This window comes from Helicoverpa zea, chromosome 3 (genome assembly GCF_022581195.2).
Source record: "Helicoverpa zea isolate HzStark_Cry1AcR chromosome 3, ilHelZeax1.1, whole genome shotgun sequence".
In the NCBI taxonomy this organism is placed as follows: Eukaryota; Metazoa; Arthropoda; class Insecta; order Lepidoptera; family Noctuidae; genus Helicoverpa; species Helicoverpa zea.
This window is the reverse complement of record NC_061454.1, coordinates 8,160,834-8,184,032: the sequence shown is the minus strand read 5'-3', so window position 1 is coordinate 8,184,032 and position 23,199 is coordinate 8,160,834. Positions and strand designations below refer to the sequence as shown.

General features: G+C 37.7%; 1 protein-coding gene and 1 long non-coding RNA gene across 2 annotated transcripts; one reads left to right on the top strand and one right to left on the bottom strand.

Moving 5' to 3' along the window:
- Positions 1 to 8,217: 8,217 nt before the first annotated feature.
- Positions 8,218 to 14,352, bottom strand: LOC124646261. The gene is made up of 3 exons (XR_006986307.1): positions 14,275 to 14,352; positions 12,553 to 12,744; positions 8,218 to 8,576 (listed from the first exon to the last, which is right to left on the bottom strand). It is a non-coding gene; the product is annotated as an uncharacterized LOC124646261 (long non-coding RNA).
- Positions 14,353 to 18,458: 4,106 nt separating this feature from the next.
- On the top strand, positions 18,459 to 19,667 carry LOC124645742. Its single transcript, XM_047185617.1, has one exon. It carries the CDS (start codon positions 18,459 to 18,461, stop codon positions 19,665 to 19,667), a length of 1,209 nt encoding a protein of 402 aa, XP_047041573.1.
- Positions 19,668 to 23,199: the final 3,532 nt, after the last annotated feature.

The following is a 23,199-nucleotide window of genomic DNA, read 5'->3' as shown; positions in this document are numbered from 1 at the left end:
ATAAACAATTCCAACTTCTATTACCAATTCCCCATTATTCACCCTCCCGTCAAATATTTTTTATTGCTTATAGATTTTTTATTGCTATTTATAAATTAAATCCATTCTTGCATAAAACAAATACTAATTCAGTATCTGAGCCAAATTGCAGTCATAAAAGTGAAGACCATTTATAGCATTATTCGAAGGCATATCGAAACTGTGCTTTCTATACCGAATTACACTGCAGTGCAGTGAAATTGACTACGCGTGGGGTGTTATAAATTAGTTCAAAGCTATCATTTTTAGAGTCCGAAAATAGTGTGTAACTATTATTCGGCGTTAGACAAAGAAACATTTAGAAATGTTTTTGAAAAAACTGCGTATTTGATTTTTTTTATAAGCGAAAAAGTATGTTTCAAAATAATTTGAATGAGATTCCAGTAATAGGTTCCACATAACACCCCATACGATCATCATATCCATTAGGCGAAGTAACATTTTTCGCTCCAAATCGCATTGCAATATCCTATCGCAATGTTTACCCACCTTTTTGGCATGAAGTGTATGTGAGGAGTTATAGGTTTCATTTGCGGGCGATAGACGACAATTTTCAATTTTCTTGCGCGTGCGTCCCATTTGAATATTTTAATTTGGGGGGCGGCGTGACTATTTCAATTTATTTTATGAGTCCCGAACCCAGAAGGGGTTCGCGCGACGCTCTCACCGTTTCAGATTAGTAAATATTTGATAGCTTTATTGCTCGACCTGATATATTTATACATGCTTTTAAAATAAAGTCGGCTTAGAATGGTTTTCATGTTGCGTGAATGCTTTGTACAAATATTTCGTTTTGTGCAATGACGGTTTATCGTAGCTGGGGATATTCTACTTTTGAAATAGTTTTCTTAAAGATATTCTTGAATTATTCTTGAACATGGTTGTAGGTACCCTATACCTGGTGGTATAGGGTATGGTAACCTACACCCAGGTGAAATCTAGAGATTTAATCAAAAGGATCTTAGTCGGACAATGGCTGTTAAACTCCTTCATCGAATATACATTTTTATGCCTAATTGCAATTCCAGAAAAAGCAAGAATCCTGTTACTACCTGATTAATCGTAACCAATTCATCCACATGAGTTCTAATTAGTATAAACTGATTATAGTTTATAGTAATTTGACTATAGAATCAAATGACACGCCTTGCTGATCATTAAAGGATTAATAGTTGTCCGTTGATTGGTGCAGTAGGGCGACGTCGATGCACGCGGACGGCCGGTGCAGCGAGGGCTGGCCCGCTGTGTTTAACCTCACATAGCTGTGTTTCATCTAATAGAATTGCGAGCTCGTTATCTGCTCAGATTAAAATATTCAGTATTTGAGTGATTTCACGTGCGAGTGAGCGGCAAAGGGTTGACTAGTCGTTTCACCCGCTTTGAACACTTGTGGGGAAAGCCGCGCGGGGTTACGACTACCTACCTATTTTGCATACGAGGAAGTGTCGTTTTGAAGTAACTACCTACGCGTATCAATTTAACGGGTTAACGTTTATTAATAACAAATTGTTTAATTCCCTTGATAAATTATTTAATTACAGTTGAATTATAAACGCACTCAAATGTCACGAGATATCGTTAACCCAATTATCGAAGGTGAAAATAATTCGGAATATTTAATAGGTGCGACGCTGGCGTTGCATCAAACGGCAATGAAGCCGCAACACTCGCACAAACAAATGAATTGTCGATTTTCACTGGCTTTTTCCGGCGTCTGGCTCCATGAATAATTCCATTTATATAATGGCATCGACCGCATCAAATATTTCATTCTGAGTTTTGCATATTTAATAGTGACAAAAACAATGTCCGGGGATATTTTACAGGATATTCGAACCGCTCGTTTCCTTTGCAAATGTCATTTGTTTTCCATAATAAATCAATTATTTTAATCGAAAAGCTTTTAAGTCAATCGTTACAGCGCTACTATTTGTTACAGTATATTCGCTACCGTAAAAGGTAGAAAGCATGGCCTGTGTCCGCGTTTTTCCATCAGAACGTGAATGGTTGTGTCACTGATAGTGTACATAAACGAGCGGATGCTGTCGACAGTTAAATATTGCACTCCACCCATGAAGATCTAATTTTATGAGTGAAATTAGTTATTCACCTGTTGTTGCCATTTATTATAGAGAGCACAATGCGAGCGGCAGCGAAGCGCGCCGCCCGCCTGCCGCACCCACCATTATTTGCGGATAACTACATCAAAATCGGCTCGCGTTTGCCACGTCCAGGCAACTCACCGTAGTGCCACTGCGCCGGAGCTGCCAAACAATACGTCTTCTTCACTTCTATTAAATATTGCTCCGTCATGCCCTCCAAATTCTACTAACTGCGTAAAGCGTGCTTAATTTGAACATTCAGTGATTGGATAATAGGCAGATAAGTTTTGAAAACACAAAAACATCTCACCATCGCATCAATTTAGATTTTCGTTTTAGCTTAGATGGGTAAGTTTTTATAATTTTTGAAGTGGTCGATTGGTTTCGTCCATATAATTCGTGGGGTACGTGACCATCATTTTTTTTAACAGTGTTGATAGTGCGATAGCGCAACGATCCCGCTGCGTGATGATATTCCGTTCAAACAGGTTCACTATTTGAGATCGATTTTGGTCATCATCGTCACGTACTTTATGGTAGTTAGTGGACACCTCATATAATGCGCAGCACCAACATTATCTACATTACAAGTTCTTCATTTACTTCTAAGTAATAACCATGTAGTAAAAACCTATTTAGTTGCACAAATAAAATAAAAAAGATGTAGGTGGTATTGTCTCAGACAAGTTTAATCTTTAATTTAACCGTCGACATATAATCGAACGGCAGGCGATACTCATCCGTGACTAATCGATTACACCGCGCTACTGGGCATCCCGCGCTTCACTCATAAACCATTCTTAAAAATCTTTACAAACGATAAATAACTTTAAGATAACACAATAAGAACGTCTTTCTCGTGTCAACTTTCTGAATTGTATTATCCATAGTGAACAAGCAATTATAATTTTGCTCTTAAGCTATCGATACCTGATAATTTACAATTAAAACCGGCATAATAAATCGTGTCGAACAAATCGTTTTGCTGTTGTTATGACGCCACATGAGTGCAAATCGAGAAATTATTATTATTAAGTGGATCTTGTATATAAAGTAAGCATTTAAAATTTTCATTGTGACGGTACCACATACCGTATCGTTTATGGTGACTGTGAATAAATAAGGCTAGTCGTTCATTGCAATTTTTATCACATGTTTAATTCTACATGCCATACTTCACAGCAATAAAGGGGATTCTTTGTTTTTGTGTTTCACAGTTAGCTCGGTTGGCAGTTTGAATCACATCACATTTTTTTCTTTATCGGAGGTTACAAGACCTGAAATGCGTTTTCTGAGAAAGACGGGCTTCGACAGAAGGCTGGCAGTGCAGGGCACGTATCGCGCCGGTGACAATTTGACGGACGGATCGAATACACTCAATAAGTTGAGCACAATGAGCTTAAATGCCGAGTTGTCTCGTAGCGCTACTGCGCGTGACCATTACTACACTCCTTCAACAATCTTGATCCTTTCAGTTGTCTTAATAAGAAGAATTCTCATTTTTATTTTCTAAATATCCCATTAAGGTTCCATTATAATTTTAATCCTTCTATTGAAAATGTATAGGTATCTTAAATAGACACACCTTTCATAGTAAGTTTCTAAATTAGGTAGTTACCTAGCACAAGATATCGGAAGCGTCTCTGAGAGAATTCATGATTTTCTTATCATTAACAGCTATAAAATACGTCATCTGGGAAGAATTAAAAACTTCATGGTTTTATAATACATAGCTGATATACCTATATTTACTAATTAACATACGTAAATATCGTAAGGCAAGTATCAAGGACAGTTAGTCGCAGTATGTGTATCGGTAGCTGTAGGAAAGTTATTATTTTCTGAACTATGGTCATTAAAATTTTTGATTAACAACGTTTGATCCGTGTCGATAGGATGACGATGCAAGTCCTTCTCATGTTGTCCTTTTTCTTCCAGCCGTAACTAAATGTTTGATATTTTTTATGCCGTATAGATAGATATTAAAATATTATGCCCTTAAATATCAGGAATGCATCGAAACTTCTTTTTATTTCGCTCGCTTTAATAACTTTTTAAATTATACTTTTTGTGTGGCAGGACAAAGTATTTTTGGGAAACACATTTTTTACGATGCAGCTGCAAGATATTACTTATGATCCTAAGATGTAACCGACTATACAGTGCAAGGAATAAATGTATGACCCTCAATCTGTGTCAATCGACTTACACTAAACAGGCTGTTTAAACATAAGTGTTTACGTGTTCATATATATGTAGGTACCTACTTGTATAATTCCTTACTTAATTTAATATTGGTATTAAATTTCATAGAAATTAACCGGATTAACATTCGCTGTCGTCAACTTAGCCGATCTTGTTGATTTTTATCAGGCGTTAATTCGTATATCCAAATGCTGCAGCGGAATCAAAGTGATGTTGCCATAATATAAATAGGTGGGTACAAAGGTAGGTACATTAAGAGCGGTCCACATATCGTGTTTGTGCGTTTAGGGCAACCTTCACAATAAGAGCCCCACCTCGCCGCGTGCGGCACGAGCCAGTATAGAAACTAACCATTCGTCATCCATTATTCACGGCCTAAATTGCACAACTTTAGAGCGCCATTTCTAAATGACATCTAAATCTGTTACTGTATTAACATTGTGAATAAAATTCATACAATCAATCTACATAAATGTCCGTGAGCGTCCGTCCATTAGTCAGCTGGAGCACAAAGGGCACACGCTCGTCTCGTAAATCAGTCGCATGTACTTGTATTGAGACTGCTTGCCCAAATCGCTCTCAATAACCGGCGTATGCCGCCCGCGCCCGCGCCGCCTCGCGTTCACACCGTCGTCGACGCCAATGTTGAACTTTCCAGCCATTAACGACCCCTTACGAATACCATTTGTCATTAGACGGAGGTCACATCATGGTTTCAATCTTGGACAACTTTTAATTAGGTACCATTGTGCTAAAATAAAAAATGATAGGCTCCTAAACACGTAGGTAAGTAACTAAATCAAATATGAAATTAAATTATGGTTTTAATCGATTCTGATAACAGTGTAGTAGTAAGTTAAATAAAGTGCTGACCTCTTCATGAATGTGAGTGACGTTTCGCAACTTGCAGCTTCGGCGGCGTCCCACTGCGAGCGGACAGCGTTGTCACATTTAATTTGTGTGCTACATAATCAGAGCTCAATTTGTTAAAACGACGTGTATAATTATTCAAAGTGCATACTAAACACACCCTAATCGGTTATTAAGATATTAAATATTAGACATGTTGTCGCGTTGCTGGGGCCGGCGGGCGCGTGGCACGCCGGGGGGCCCAGCGGGGCGCGCTACCGTCCGCTCGCCCGGCCTGGCTCGCAAGCTCCGCGTCCTCACAACTAATTGTTATGCTCGACCCCCGCTACTGCCTGACACCTTACAGCACTACGACTAATGTATCCTAACTCCTCTTGTCACTCCCTATTACAAAAAATAATGTTCAGATATCAATAACAAAACCCACATAGCTGCTTGGGTGCCAAAAGTCAATTCAGCTCATATGGATATTTATCTCCAAATAAAACACCAACAAGCACAAACGTCAATTAATATTCAACTTTAAACACACATCCTATCCATAAAGCATAAAATAATAGATATAGCTGAGTATCAAGTTACATCAAACCTCTTTAAAAAGAGGCTTATCTCGTTATCTGTTAAATATTGTCGCCACATCTCGGGCGGCGGGCGCACGCACAAGAGGTGACGAAGCCAACTTTGAAACTTAACGTATTGAAATAACGATGGGAATAAAATAAAAGAGTACTTATTTATGCATAATAATGTTTTCGGGTGAATAAAAATGAGGGGATCCGTACAAATATCTAAATAAAAGAGTGTAACATCATAAAGCGGACGGACCCGGCTGGCCGCTAGATGCCGCCGACTGATTGTACGCCGTACCACCGCGCATCATTTATATCATTTCATTGCGGCTGTTTACATTTCATTCATAAGCCAGATTGTCCTATCATAAAACCTAACTTTATATTGCCTTTTATTATAATTCCTTTGAAGGTTGTTTGCATTCATTTTAAAATAAGAAAATGCAGATACTTCGAGTTGTTGTGTGAATATCCCTAAAACGTTTTATTTCTTGAAGTTACAAATTGTAGTTATGCACAATTTACAGTATGTACCTATTCATAGAACATTTTTTCGCAATGGACCCAAGAGCTGAGTTGCTCTGTATGTAGGCAGTCCTTATTCAGATGTAGGAATTCAAGAACTCGCATCGACGATTAAATAATATGAATATAAAACACAGTGTCATATGAGCTGCGGTCGTTTTCATTATTTTATATTTTAATAAGCCGCTGGTACGTGTCGCGTCCCCGCGCCCGCGTCCGCTCCGCCGAAGCTCGCACGTTGCTCCTTATTTATTGACCTATTAGAGATAACATTAAGATCAAGATGCACGGCCAAGGACCTTTGTTATAAAAATGTCTGGTTCATTATTCTTAAAAAAATTAACGCGAGGATTAATGTGGAATGGATAAAATAAGGACTGTTTTAATTGTGCTATAAATATTTTGAACTGTTATTGTTTTTCTCTTAATATAAGAACACGATAATTTAAGACTAAATTGAAGATCAGGCAGGTTAATAATTTTACAGCACAGTCTTTATAAAGAGTATAATAAATGTTCTTTTATATCTATATAGGGCCTCAACTCACTTGTATTAAATATTGACGTAATAACGATGAGGTCATTGTAGACCCAAACTGAGAAAGCACGTGTGTTCACAGGTTACGTCGAGGCAAGGTCCACGTTATTATCATCGTATAGGCAAACAGATGGCGGCATCCTCTCGTTATAATTTTTCCCAGATTTTTTAATCCACGTAATTTAAATCAATACTCATTATAGCCTTTCAAAGGACCGTCATCACGAATTTTTAACACAGAAACAAAGAACTTGTTTTATAATCTGATTTTTAAAGGCATTTTAAGTTTTATGGGCCTCGTAGCTTGATAAATAATCAGAAATGTCGACACGGTTCCATAACGACAATCCTTTTAAATGTGCAGTATATTGAAATAACTTTATCGATAACAATCTATACTTTATAACTGGAAAGGAAAAAGGTCGTAGATTCGACACAATACAATCACGAACAGATGTTTATGTTTCTAAACTTAGCGCTGCAATTTAGATCTGTTTATTATCACGGCTCAAGTGTTGAATAAGTTTTGAAGTTGTAACACAAATCAAGTTTCCGTGGCGAATCATTCGTGACTATTGGATAGCAAGCGGCGACGGGGAACTTATAGCTAACGGAAGTTGGCAATAAGCCGGGAACTTAACACTCCTTTATGACTTGATATCAACTTATAAAAATGTAAATAAGTCATAATGAAGAATTTAGCTACAGTTATTATACTCGATGACGGCTGAGCGGTAGTAAGGTTTTGCGAGCTCTCCTACAACTCGTTCAAGCTAACCGAGTTTACCATCGTGGGGGGTCCCCAAGTCTATTTTATTGACCAGCTACAATCATATTGATTTACTTAATTTATTTACTTTATTATCATAATTTGTGTAAGTATTTATGAAAGTGTTCAAGAGTTTGGAAAATGGGCAGCATAGCTTGACACCTGATTAGAGTATATTAAAATTTTACTAGCGGACAAACGTGTTTCTATCGAGTTGTGTGCATAGTACTTAATTAATTAATGGTTTACATGGACCGATACTGGGAAACAAAACTTAAGTTATGCGTATGTGCGTGAAATCACTTGGAACTACGTAGGTACCCGTTGGCCACAAAAAATATGGTATTTTAATAATTTACGTAATTTTGGTTTAATTTATAAGAAATAACATAATTATACGTGGTAAAAATTACATATAATTTATCTTGCAAATACATGAAAACTATTTTTAATGCCTACATTTAATTAATTTTAACACTTAAATACAAAAATTATTTGTAGATATTAAATCTCTAAAGATATCTATAAAAACTTTATGTAGCAACAGCAACATAGTAAGAATAAGTACACACTGATCGGTTGTCAAAACAAACAAAAATAGCCAGACTTACTCAATGTTTATTTATTCTCAATCATTAATTTGAAACATTAGCAGGCACAATAGGTAAGTACTTTTCTGTTTAAATTTCAGCCTCGTAAAAGTAAAGTAATAAAAGTAGCGTAATAAATATCCAAGAAAGTTGTGTTAATTTCTTCTTTACACGGAGTAGATTAGGTACCAGGCGCAATCGGCAAAACTTCCTTGTTTTTAATTTTCTTTAAAACATCCAGTTTTTTACATTTTATTTTCAGTGAATAGGTGGAAAGCTTTCTCACTTCCGAACAAGGTTATTTTTCTCGAAGGATGTAAATCGTAATACCATTTTGAACTTTATACTCTCTGTCCGAAGCTTTATTATCTGGAAACAAAACATTCTTGTTTTACTTTTTTAATTGCTAAGTAGAAGGCTAACTTTATCGACTGCTTCAATTGTTTTTAGGAATTCGTATCCCTAATTCATCTAGACGGTATTTGAAAAGCTTTTATCCTTTATACAATGCCTCTTTAATTACTCGACTCGTTCAATACAAGGGTTGTTGTGTGAGGCCGGGCTGCGCATTATGATAGCTAATAGCCGGGGTACTTTGAACTTGCAAATGATATATTATACTTAAAAATAGTTTTTCGAGTGTAGTCAATGTAGGGGTATCGTAAAGCTACATTCTCGATCATGGGAAAATTACCGATGGTCGGACAATCGGCGGGTCGCGCACCGCGGGCAGCGCCAGTCGCTCGCCTTATCACTCCGCAGCCCATTGTGCGGCGCGGCTTATTCCTGACATTCGCAATATTCCATGCCGTTCGACAAATACTCTCTAGATTACAGTAGGATGATTAGAATGTTTAGTACCTACCGACAATATTCATTCGTCCCCAACCGACGTTGTTCTCTGATTTATACAGAGATCATTTCGTAGAAAGTTCAGCAATATCGCCGACTCATAACTTTGTCTTCATAAAATGAATAAAACTATCGAGTCGATCGGGACCCATTCCTCATCGTGAGGAATTATGACACAAAAAATAAATAATATGAATGATTAGAGTCGAAATTCTCGGGGCGCCTTTGTGGGTGTATCATAAAAACTGATCCTGTTATAGTTTGCGAAAGCAATTAAGTTGTAAAACTTAGTGGTCTCTACTGTCTTAATGAAATATTCCACTTTGATTATTAATGTCGGCCATTTATTGGAGTGCAATATAAATCGGATAAAATAAATATTGTGCTAAGGCATTATTTTTGTTTTGTACGAAAGATATTAAATTCCAGCTATAGGACCAATATAGGTTATTTTGAAATGAAATAAGATGAAGATCAGACCCTTTCTGAAGCTAAATGAGAAATTACTAGCTGTATGGCTTAAATACTTAGATATAGGAATGATATCATTGTTATAAGGAAACTCATTTACTGTGTTCTGCGCGAAGGGGAGAGGGTGAAATGGCAACTGCACTCTAAATTAGGATTAGATATTTATTGTTCATTACTGGGTGAACTGAAAGGAAGTAATCAAGTGAAGATTCATGTCCGTATTGTTACAACGGCAGTTGGCAATATTATTATACCTAACCAGTTACATAAATAGCTACGGTTGGAGCAGATTCTACGATTCTACTACCTGTCTCCGATTTTAATCACAAATTTGTATCATAAAAACTTAATAATAGTAGGACGTAATGAATTTTGTAGACAGTCCAATATACACATACAAAAAACACTATCAAAAAAATAATCATACACATTAATTAGTTAAGAAATCGATACCGGCGAAATACAACAGGGGTGGTCCAATTAGCAATTATTTAGAAATACAATGTAGTATGAAGACAATTCAGTTTGAATTATTGAAAGGTAACGTAATATTAATAAATTTTCCAAGAGAACGCGGCCGTGTATGTATAATGTATGACGAACAAACATGACATGTCTCTCGGCTAATTAATGTAAGCACTGTGCAGGAGTTAATTAATTGTCGGCTACCCATGTAGTGCGCATGAAACATTTATAAAATTCATAACAGAGCTAATTATGAAACATGGACTCGCCCGCGGCTTGCGCCACCCGCGGGGTTCGCTGCGCGCTCATCTCCTCTTTAGTAAAAACTAACAATTCTACACTGGCTTTTCTTGTTTATTAAATTACTGTTGTACATACTGTATAGATATTCCCACCACGATCATAAATCGACATTGTACTTGAATTAAATATTACAATCTCTTGTAAAAAGTGCACCGCGTACGTAGAAACTTTACCGGCTTTTTACCTGTTGCGGTTTACACAATATTTTGTATCCACTTGTTAGTAACTGGTTGTACTTATTAAGAATTATTCTCTAATTGCAATGTGATGAAAACGATTGTATCCAGTCCTGAATCAGTCATATCAGTCCATGGTTTTGAATGAAATAAAAAGGGCCGAGTAGTCGAAGTTCGTTAGGATTTGTTTTTAGAGTTTTTATTAAGGCGCGGCTCCACCGCGGTGCACGGAGAGGCTACGCACGTGTATTAAGCTTCGCTTTGTAAGAAAATGTATGTGGTTGTGTCCACTGCAACCCACGGAGAGGCTACGCATGAATTGACGTCATTGATACACGCGTGGCTTGCTCAAATAGGCGGTTACATAGCTCAACGCTGTCAACGTGGGTCTACGTTTCCACTGGAGTACTCGAATAAGACCCACGACTATGTACAGCTCGGTTATCGCAGAGCAGTTGTTGTAAGCGGTTACGTAGCTCAACGCTGTCAGCGTGGGTCTACCCGTGCGCCGTGCCACGCTATACATAGTCGTGGGTCATATTCGTGTACTTCAGTGGAAATGTAGACCCACGTTGTCAAACAAATGAATACACGCAGCTAAAATGCGCCGCGTGTCCGTGCACAGCGTGCACTGCGGTGGAACCGCGCCTTTACCTCTGTGCTCCTATTTCATAGTGAACAAACAAAAATGGAGACGCGTGGAATGTTAAAAAAACCACCGATATCAAAATTGCAATAACTAGAGCAATTAAAAAAATGTGTTGTTACAGGTACGTGATAAGCATCTATTTAAACAGAAGGCAAACCAAACCTATTTTGTATCAATGTACTATGTTTCACCCTAGAAAGATAATCTTTACGCAGATTATCTTTCTAGGGTGAAACATAGTTTACGCATGCATTTTTTTTTTAATTGCTATTTCTTTCGAACTAGCGCGAATTCATAGCTGTGCGTTTATGACATTTCATTCGTCGCTGGGAGTAACCGTATGGCGTACGTGTCAATAAGGTAAGTGCCACCAATTTTGAAATATAACGACCGCGTGAGTCAAAATTACTCATGATTATCTTTATCGTGATTTAGACGCCCCTACTTTGCAGAGATATTTGCGAGATAATATCTCTAATATACTACCAAATGAGGTGCCTGAAACACCCGAAGACAATGATTGTGGGCCAGCAGCGAAAAAACGAATTTATTGTTCCTATTGCCCTTCTAAAAAAGGCGAAAAGCAAGTGCGTCCTGCAAAAAATGTATAAGAAAGTGATATGTCGTGAGCATAACGTTGATATGTGCCAAAGCTGTTTGTAACTTACTTTTATATAAATTTATGTTCCTATATTATAAGATAAGCTAATTCTTGATATTTTCCTAAAAAACAGACTGATTATTAGAATAATAAATTAGTTATCACTTGAAAGAGTAAGTGTTATATAATTTCATTGATTTATAGAAGACGTTTAGATTTTTGTTGTTTTTTTAATATAAATAAATAAGTAAAAAAAATATCTGCAGTTTTAATTATTAGAATATATGTGTATTTACAATAAAATATAATTTATTTAAATAAACTAATAAACCTAGAGCTACAGCTAATTGAATTACACGCGTCAATTTTACGCATGATTATCTTTTCCGTAGTACAAAATGATTATCTTTCTAAGGTTAAACTACAAGTCAAAGTTACATTCATCTGTGTAGTATTCCACCTCATCTCAGTCACCAAATACTTTGGCATAAGCATCAACAAATTGTTAGGACGCCTCGCTACCGACGGCTTTAACGAAACGCATTCAAAACCATAAAATTTCCCTGATGTAAAACAAGTAGTTACCGGCCATCTGCAACATCGGCACGTATATGGCGGTTGTTTAATATTAATCAGCAAATTAGTATGACTAAACTAACGAAATCAATTAACTCATTTTTTGCATCAAAACTGGTTTTGTTCAAAGCCGTTCCAGGATTTTGCGGTGACAATCGAGTTCCGCTGTCAGTGATAAAACAATACAATGTCGTGTCGTGTAAATATTTAATTCATTCTTTAAATGTCATTACAATACTTAAACATACTTACATGTGTATATAAGGGTCGGACATGATACGTTTATGGTGTTCTTTGGGCAAATTCTTGGGGCATTTTACGGCACTGATTTCTCTTGAAGAAACGCCGGACGAAGGTGGATACCTACATGTAAATTTTTTGAATATCTGATCTGAAGGCTGAAGTATCCACAACGTTTTGGTTTAGAATTTTATCCAGCCACGTCTAAAACATAAAGAGTTTTAATGTGTTTTGGTGTATGAAGATGTTTGCTAATCAAGTGGTTGCAGGTTTTCTTATCCTCGAGACAGTCATTGTCAGGAACTAACATTTAAGTAGGCTTGCTTGAACAATCATTATATAATTTAGACCTAACTATTACCTCAGTATGTTCAGGAAGGCTCTGAGTATGTTAGTACCTAAGTATGTTTCTAGTAAGAAATACATATTTATTTACTTACTAGCTGGTGCCCGCGACTTCGTCTGCGCAGGTTTAGTATTTCGAACAATATGTTTACAAATTGTAGCCTATGTGTTATTCTGATGTATAAGCTATATTATTGTAAAGTTTCATTAAAATCCATTCAGTAGTTTTTGCGTGAAAGAGTAACAAACATCCATACATCCATACATACAAACTTTCGCGTTTATAATATTAGTAGGATTCAAAATAAAGTTGCAACCAACCTCATTGGTTACTGAGAAAAAATTCCAAAATAAAAGCGTTACATTAGAATCCGTGTTTGCTGTAGTAACGTAGTTTTTAAGCAAACGTGACGGAATGAGACCCAGTACAGCATGGCAGATAAACCGATAACTCCGAAGGCAGATCACGTCACCGTTAACGGTTTTGATATTACGGTTATTTTGGATGAAATTTGGAAATTTAGAAACCGTAACAATAGCAAAAAGGCACACGTGCCGGGTCGGTTTAGCTTCTGTACAAATAGCACGTGCTATGCGTACCTTTTTATTTGGTTAATGCTTACGTTTGGTTAGTTTCTGCAACCGTGAAAAAAATTTACTAAATATTTTGAAAGTGTGAAATGTAGTGGGCCCTGTGGGCTTGATAGTCGCGTCTCAATCTAAGTATTGCGTCCTTTTTTTCTGAATATGAACAGTAGATAGTCTGATATTTTAAGTACATTGGTACCTAACATTGTTTACAATGTGACGAAAGTAAACACCTATTACTTAGTTTTTAAATAACAATTTTTCACTTCCAAAGCTTTCAAAATATAGCTTGCAGCCAAACAATATTAGTAGATCAATCTTATTTAGAAATGGTGAAGATTAAACTGAATCATTTTACGGTAAAAACAAATCTTTCAACAGGAAGATCTTAAGATTTTCAAGGAGGAAAAAAGAAAATACTTGTACAACTCTTAAAACACTGAAAGCTACTGTATGTATTCATAGGTTCCTACTGAAAATCAAGACATCATATTTTTAATAGCTTATATTAGCTTTACTTGTAACTATGTAGGTATGTTCAACTTATTTAAGTATTAGGCTGGTGATCAAACTTTACTAAGTACTTTTAGTATGATTTGTTTTAGCTTTATCAGGAATTGCACAAGTGCAAAAACTTCATGGGAAATGAAAGTTTCACCCAAATATCAGAACAAAATCGTTCATCGATATCAATGTAACAAGTTGATCGAGAGACAAAAGGAAAAACATCACTTACCCAAACTAACGGATTTCAAGATAAAAAGATCAGTTGAAGCGTGCGAATTCAAAACTTTATCTTACCTTAGTATAGCGACAAGGACAGCGAACTCGCCACCTCTCTCGCAAGAGTTTTGCATAGTGGCCACTGGACACCTTACATCAAAACAAGTGAGGTCTTGGAGCGCGGGGCGCGGCGGGCGCGGGGCGGGGGCGTGGGGCGGGCCGGGGGCGTGCGGTGCAGCCTGCCGCGCTGACCTCCCGCCTTGAACGATGCACTCTGCAACACTGCACTACTTGCACCGCACTCGTCACAGGCAACACTTAGCCGAACACACAGTTTTCCACCGAACTTCGAACACGATTCTTTAAACAGTTTTCCTCTTCACTTGATTTTGAAATCGCTAATTATTAAACTCATCAGTTATAGAAAGGATTTTTTGCAAACATAGTTTCTCCGAATTTGTATAAAAGTACTTTCGGAATGAAACCTTGCTTCACTAATACTGAAACTACTGTAAGCTGAAATAACTTCGCGTGGTTTGTTAACACACTGGTAGCGCCATCTGTCGGCCGGTAGCGGAACTTTGAGCCACTCAGTTTACAAGCTTGAATGCCGAAACGTTGTAATTATGTAAATTAATATAATAACAAAATAGTTTTATACGAACGCCGTATAATTTTATTTTATAGTTTTTCAATGTATTGTTTACCTTGTCAAGTTAATGGAGCCAATTAGATTTTATTTACACAAAATTTTCTTTTATTTTGTTGGTTTTATGATCAAATAAGCCTCTTTAATTTTGTAGCGGCAGTTCTAATTTGACGGAAAAGAGTAATGTGTATTATAATTGAATGTGATGCAGTTTGTTTACAACTATGACGATGCAGATTGAGCTACAATTTGTAATTGTAACAGCCGCGGATACGGGCGTAATTTACATGCAAATACATCGACATTATTACTAAAATGAACATCCTGTCGCGGCACGATCGATTTGCATATTTTTTAATAATATCAGGAAAAAATAACAAAAGCGGCCTTTGTGAAACGGACGACAGACAATTGTTAGGATTTCCGGAGCAAAAGTAAATTATTCATAAAATTTAATCAGGACGGTCTCATAATCTATCGCGATGATAATTATGTATTATTATGAATACAATGAATTTATGGCGGTGTCACACGTAATTATATGTGTTCGCGTGATAGTCATCTTTATGGATAAGTTTCCTAACATTTTTGTAACGCCATAGCTCCTACTCCAAATTTCTGGAACCGTACTGATTAGTACAATTGCAATAAGTATTTGAATATGCATAGAGGTGCGCATACTGCATGAATGACGTTTTGTCCTTTCCCATGTAAGCTTGTACTTGAAGCTCTAAGTAATCATTTAAATTCTAATTGGATGTATTGATGTAAACGTGTTAGTGAAGTCCAGGAATATTGTGGAAAACATGCAATTAAACATCCAATAGTCCTGTTAGGTGACCACGTTTTAAGTGGTAATAGATTAACTAAAGGCGTAGGTGACAGTAAAAATGGAATTAATTTAAATGTACCTATCTAATTATAGTTTGATGGTATACAATTCTATGAGCCTTAATTGTTTTTGTTCTAAGAATATTTTATAAGTTCAAGTATATCGTAATCATCAAAAATTTTGGATGAGTTAGAACATTTAAAACTAGAAAATAAAAAAAAAACTGTTACTTACCTTAAACCTACGTAGGTGGTCCCGGTCATATTAGACTAAAATAAAAACGTGGGGCCTATTACCTAACTATTGCTGTAATACTTTCTTCTAGAGGTATAATAGGTGTGGATTGCATTGACTTACTATAATCGTAACTGGAGATTTTGACAATCAATAATTAGCCGTAGCGGCTTCACCAGCGAACGCCGAGCTCACGATCTACCAAAGTATAAAGATATGCTTTCAGGTAGGATTTCAGAGGGCCCCACGTTTTTATTTTAGTCTAATATGACCGGGACCACCTACGTAGGTTTAAGGTAAGTAACAGTTTTTTTTTTATTTTCTAGTTTTCAGTGCACATAAGATAAAACCGTTTAACTTAAAAGTTTTTTTACCGATTTTTTATTTTCTAGTTTTTAGTATTTAATGAAAATACCGAATATTCCTCATTCTATATATGGGTCAGCAGCGGTGAGAGAGTGCCAAACTCTTACTGACTAAAAAACCGTTGTGTTTCGTCGTAGGCCTTTTATATACCAAGACCACGGTAACTCTTTCGAACAATCCCCCAGCCCAGGTAGGCCTTGGCCTTGTTGGGCCCCGCTGGGGTTGCTGACAGTATTCTACTTGACTAGCCCTTTCATTTGATACCCATATTGAGGGGGTTGTGGAAAAAATATGTAATCCGCCATTTTGTACCGGCGGCCATCTTGGATTTACAATGTTATTGATATTACTATATTGTATTGTCATCGGAATTCAAGGTGTGTACCAAATTTCAGATCAATCTGACAACAGGAAGATACTTAAATTTGAATTACTAAATTTGACCCAAGAAAGAATAAAACAAACAGGGTGAGCTAAATAAAACCCTTTAATAAATAAAACCGTTTAAAAATGCTGTGCAGTAACTAAGTTTGGCAAGAATTTAGGTACTCTAGCTGAAAGTACTCATTAGGCGTAAAAGATTTTTAAACTAAACTGTCATGACCAACATTTAAACAATTAACGGTTTATATAAAAAGGCATCATACTGCAACAATCCTCTGTGTTCTCATTATTTAATTTTCGTTACAAAATAAAATACTTAGCATACCTTGATTGAGTTTCCAGCAGTTTTAACAAGGTTACACAACTTCGAAAGAACCTAGATTCTAATCAGATGCAAAAAAATCGAATTAGATTTGAAAGACAATTAAAATTAAATAACAAAAGAGATAGGAAGTAGTTAATACGAGTAGATAAATTCGCTTTGTCAATAATAGGCATGATGACAAATTTTTAAATTCCTTTGTATGATGTAGGTATACGTCTATTTTATATGAAAAATGCGTGGCGCCGTTGGCTGGACTGATCACCGCCTTATTCGATCAAAGATGTATCTGCAACTGAAAGCACCACGACGAGCTCCAAACAAAATTCCTTCCAAGCTGGCCTTCGCGAATCTTATCACCTCACCCGATTTAGGCAAAGCGTTAGATTTAAAATTTGCTGCGAGTGCTCCGGATGCTGAACTTAGTGATATAGATGGAGAATGGAGAGCCTATGCCAAACACCTGCATGGCTGTGCACAGGAAGTTATAGGAAAACCTCAGAAAAGGAACCAAGACTGGTTTGACGAATCCGACATAGAAATAAGAACGCTAGTTGAGCAACACAGGCATCAACTAAATTCAAAGCAGACGGACACGTGCAGCACTAGGGACGCTTCACAGAGATTGAAGGGTAAAGTTCGTGAGCTGAAAAACAAGTGGTGGACAGAGAAAGCTACTGAATTGTAGCACTACGCTGACACTCACCAGACTGGCAGATTCTTTGAGCTATTTTCGGTCCACGGGCAAGAAAAATAGCACCAATGTATACAAAAGACAAGCAGAACCGAGTTACATCGAAAGCCGATGTAATAATGCGATGGGCAGAACATTTCAATGATGTTTTGAATCCCGATGCGCTCAGAGCTGACTTGTCATATATCAGCAATCTTAAAGAAATGCCTGTCTGCCAACAACTAGAGAATCCACCTACTTTTGAAGAGTTTGTTAAGGCAATAAAACGGCTCAAAAACTCAAAAACACCTGGCTTGGATCAGTTACCATCGGAAGTCTACAAATACAGTGGGAAAAACATCGTACAAAGACTATTTCATCTTGTCCTAAGGGTCTGGGAGACCGAAGAAGTCCCACAGGATTGGAAGGATGCGGTGATCTGCAAGCTATATAAAGGGAAAGGAGATGTCTCCGACTGCAGCTCATATAGGGGCATATCACTTCTTTCTAGTGCCGGCAAAATCTTAGCACATATTATTAACAGTCGTCTCAGTAGCTTAGCGGAGGATTACCTGCCTGAGAGTCAATGTGGCTTCCGCCCAGCCAGAGGTACTATCGACGCCATCTCCGTCGTAAGGCAACTTCAGGAGAAAAGCTTGGAACACCAAAAGCCTCTCTACATGTGTTTTGTCGATCTAGAGAAAGCATTTGATAGAGTTCCACGTGATGCTCTCTGGCTTATTCTCCAGAAATCTGGATATCCAAAGAAGTCATCAACCTCATACGTCATTTTCACACTGACATGAAAGCGAAAGTCCAGCATGAAAATGAACTTTCTGAGGAAATCCAGATTACGAGTGGAGTAAAACAGGGCTGCGTCATGGCACCCACACTCTTTGCCATCTATTTTTCGGTTGTTATGAGAGATGCCTTGGAATATTGTCATGATCAGATACAACTTAATGTTCGTACTGATAAGGGCGTTTTCGATATTTCAAGGTTCAGGGCAAAAACTAAACTGACTAAGATCTCCATCCTCGAAATTCTCTACGCTGACGATGTGTGTCTTATGTCTGACAACCTGACATATTTGCAAAAATACGTCGATGCATTACATCAGTCCTGCATAAGATTTGGCTTAGTCATAAGCATCGCTAAGACACAGATCCTCAAACAACCGTCACGTGGACACGAACTAGACAAGGAGACTGTAAAAGTGGATGGCAAGCCACTAGAGGAAGTAACTCATTTTAAATACCTTGGAAGCAATATCAGAAATGATAACACCCTAGCTTCAGAGATACCTCTACGCATCGCAAACGCGGCTGCAACATTTGGACGACTCAATGACCGTGTCTGGAGATCCCATGACATAAAGCTGCAAACTAAAATTAACGTTTACAAAGCACTAGTGTTGCCTCTGCTTATGTATGGCGCGGAGACGTGGTGCCTATATAAGTCAGATGTAAAAAAACTCGACTCATTCCATCTTAGGTGTCTGAGGTCGATCTTAAGAATAAAATGGCAAGATCGCGTTTCCAACACGGAGGTTCTCCGACGGTCTAATATGTATGGAATGGAGGCATTGTTAATGCAACGACAACTCAGGTGGTGTGGACACGTCCTTCGCATGGACAACCACCGTCTACCTAAAGCGATCTTCTATTCCGAGATGGCAGAAGGCAAACGCAAGCAAGGAGGACAATATCTTCGCTACAAGGACGTGTTCAAAAGACATCTGAAAGCGTGCGGTATCCACCCTACAGATTGGGAGAGGCTTGCCTTAAATAGGTCATCTTGGCGCAAAACGATCTATGAAAACGTCAAGTTATTCGAAGAAAAAAGACTCGAGGCTTTAGACGAAAAGCGCCAGTTACGAAAAGAGAGACCTAAGCCTTCATACAACTATACTCTCAATAGTGCGGGTCAGTTATTCTGCAGCACTTGCGACCGGGTCTTTAAATCCAAACTCGGTTTCGCCAGTCACATCAGGGCTCATGCTAGGCGGTGAACTTGCCATAGGTCGCCGTTATCGAAAACGATAAGGAGGACTATATATATATGAAAAATTATTAATTTTAAGAAAATGCGAAGTTTTTTTATCAAATAATTGCATTTTTCTCTGTCCACTTTGAATCCGGCGCGAAAACGCTTGTCAGTGTCATGTCGTCACTTGTGACGTCACGACTGAAATTACAAGACGCAAGTAAACAACGCTCGTGCAATAATTAAGTTTTTTGTGTTATTAAATATGAATTCGAAAGGGCATAGGTGTTGTGGGGTCCCCCAGTGTAAGAACACATCCAAAACAACTCCTGATAAGTTATTTGTGTACGTTCCTCACAATAAAAAAATACGAAACAAGTGGCTTAAACTTGCAAGGCGAGATTCAAAAGCAATATTGCCCAGGGTACAACTTTATTTTTGTGAAGATCACTTTGATGTAAGTTATTACATAGTTCTCTAGATTCTAGCATAGTTTATAATGTAAATAACTATTTCGAGGTTAGGTTTCATCTCTCATTGTTTTTTAATTAAACTAGTATACTTACATGGAAGTTTTAACATTTCTAAATTCAGCTGAACAAAAATCTTTATTTGATGCCAAAAACTTTCCCAGCATTATGATATCAATTCTAGGCAAATTAGCGCTGTTTGCCTTGATAAATCCGGGCTCCATAACTCGTGTTATAAACAATTAATTAATTAAAAACAAAGATCGCAGTGGAAGTTCACAATAACGAAATGTGACGTTCGCGCGCTTTCGCGCGAGTTGTTTTGAGAAATGACGTCACGAGCTCTGATTGGTGTTCAAGATATCATGGCGGATTGCCTTATTTCGTAATTTTATTTTATAAAAATACATATTAATCACATTATTAATAAAGAAAACAATGCGCGTTTTATATTCCAAGCTTCAAGTTTAATTTAATAAATATATTATTTTAATGATTTTTGATTACTGTCATCATGCCTATTACTTTTACACATTGTCTAATTCAAAAAGAAATAAGTCTAAACATACTTTACCTATATCTTTTATATTTCACAATATAAGTTAACAACAATTCAGCTCTAGTGCTACTTAGACAATTTGAAGACTGAATTTAAAGTTTCGTCAGTACAAGATAATTTATTAACATATAACATTACTAGAGTAACAAAGTGTGTAGCCACGGTTATGTGCAAGTAGATGTTATCGGCCTCGTCACCTGAACGGAAGCGAGACGGTGTCACTAACACAAAAACCACATTAGTACCCCAATTATAATTACATTGTTATTTATTCACGTTCATCTATCAAAGTTTACAAACAAGGGGACTATCTCTTGACTATCGCGGCGTGTTGAATGAAAACACAACTGATGTTAGCAGTCATCACACTACATACAGACACACGATATAGATATAGGAAAATTCAGTGCGTTATAAGAATTCTCTGAAGCCTGTATTAACAATTTCACAAAGATGTTATTGGGCGGGCAACGAAAGAACTAGATAAACTCGTCCAGATGTTTCAACGCCAAATTATTTCTTGAACAGTAAATCTTATTTGAAATAAAGTATCCGTGTATTATAAACACGTGTGTCTGAATAAACATACATGCAGGTAAATCAGAATGGTAAATGACTAACTGTAATATAAATATCTGAAATAGTAAAACTAGTAACATGCGTTCGAATCAAACAATCTTTCAGCCGCTTCCACAAAGCTTAGGATTTTAAAATGAATCCGGTGAAGATCGTAAAATATTCGATAAACAGGGCGTGTATGTTTGCTTTCGCCGAGTTTAACATTGCTATTAAACAGTCGTGAAATGGACAGAAATAATCGGGTCGATCCGTTATATCGCATCATTCGTATGACGCTGGCGTCGGCAGACGATGCCCATTGCTATGCTGGCCGGTGCGCGTGCGACTCCCGCGATCACACGATTACTTTATTCCTCAAAACTTATACGTACGCAGATACCTACTTAAGTAGCTGTCAGTACTGTGAGCTTGAGTAACTTCCAAAACTACAATACAATTTGTATGAACTCCAAGCGCATTGTTCAAGGGACGCAATGATTCAGGCAGGTACCTAATGCTTGCGTCATTAGGTTTAGGCAGCGAGGTGGCGGCATGACTCCGCGGAGCTCAATCGCGAACTTTGTGAATGTTTGTCGGTAGCTGCGCTGCGTCCCCGCACCAGACAGCTTTGTTTTTGTGAGTCGCGACGCGCGCCTGCCGGCCGGCCTTTCGCCGCCGATTCTTTAAATCGACCGAAACAATACTGGGAACTAGGACATTTCGCATCAAACGCATACCGGCCTACTTTGAAGATGACGTATGTTCGTACAAGACTACACCAGCTTTTGTTTGCAAATTGGCGTTAATGTAACTAACAGTGTTTGTGCAACGAAATAGCTAGATAAAGGGGCTGTGAACGGACGGCTAAGCGTTTCCGCCGATCGATGTCATACAAAAAGAACTTGTACTAAACATGAATGACTCCTGGCAAGATGGGATGTATCGCATAGTAGTGAACGTTTTAATCGCGTGATTCAGTTGCGCATTAGGAGCAAAGCGGGGCGCGGCGAGAGCGGGGCGCTCGCGGCGGCTCGGTGCCTCCCGCAGCGCTGCGCCCGCTCCGCTACTTTTTATCCGCGCATGTTCGGCTCGTGTCTTTTTCGCTCTTCCCGATTGGAATTCGTTGAGGGATCGCCGCTGCCGGTGGCAGACGTCTTGTGACATGTCAGCGGCGGTACGTGCACTGCGTACAAGGCAATTAACCAGTCATCTCACTCGAATCCACCAGTCGGCCGGAATCTCCTCGCGGCTCGAGAGTTGTTTCTGAGGAGGCTCGTCTTTATTCAAGGAACTGCCGTGAAAATACTTCGACACAGAAATCGTTAATTGATCTCGTTAATTGTCCTTTTTTGGGGACAACATCTTGTAAGTATTTCACTTGCAGGACTTTTTAACAATATAATATGTAATGGATGGACACCTTCTCAATTTGAGTGATTCCAAATCTTGTATCAGTTTTTTTGCACCTACCACCCTCAATACATATCTTCGCGTATCAATTGGAGAACATGTTTGTATGCCTGCTGAAACACATTACTTGAAATTATGAGGTAAAAGAAAGAAAGAAATCAAACTCATGCAAATATTAACTGTTAAACATCAGCTCGTACGAAATTCCAACACTGTTTCGTGATCTGAAAATCAATCTGACATTTTGGTCGCGAACTAAAAGAAAAGCCTACAAACGCGTTATGTGCTACGCCGAGGTGGTAGCATAACAATGACAGTTCTTACAATAGAAACTTATGTTTGACAAAAGGAAAGGGCAAACTTCGACGGAGCGTGTGAATGAAAATAAAAGAGAAAATAATGGAGACAAATCACGGCGGCCAACTTAGACACACAGAACAGAGTATTTCTAATTCATTGACGTGTCTTACGGGCCATGGAACATAAAGTTAAAACCTTGCAAGTCATGTGATATAAACGTTGTTAAAAACTAAAATAATAATTCTGGAAAATTAAGAAAA

Coding starts and splice junctions, on each gene's coding strand:
- LOC124645742 (XM_047185617.1), top strand. CDS start 18,459: ATGAAAGCGAAAGTCCAGCATGAAAATGAACTTTCTGAGGAAATCCAG.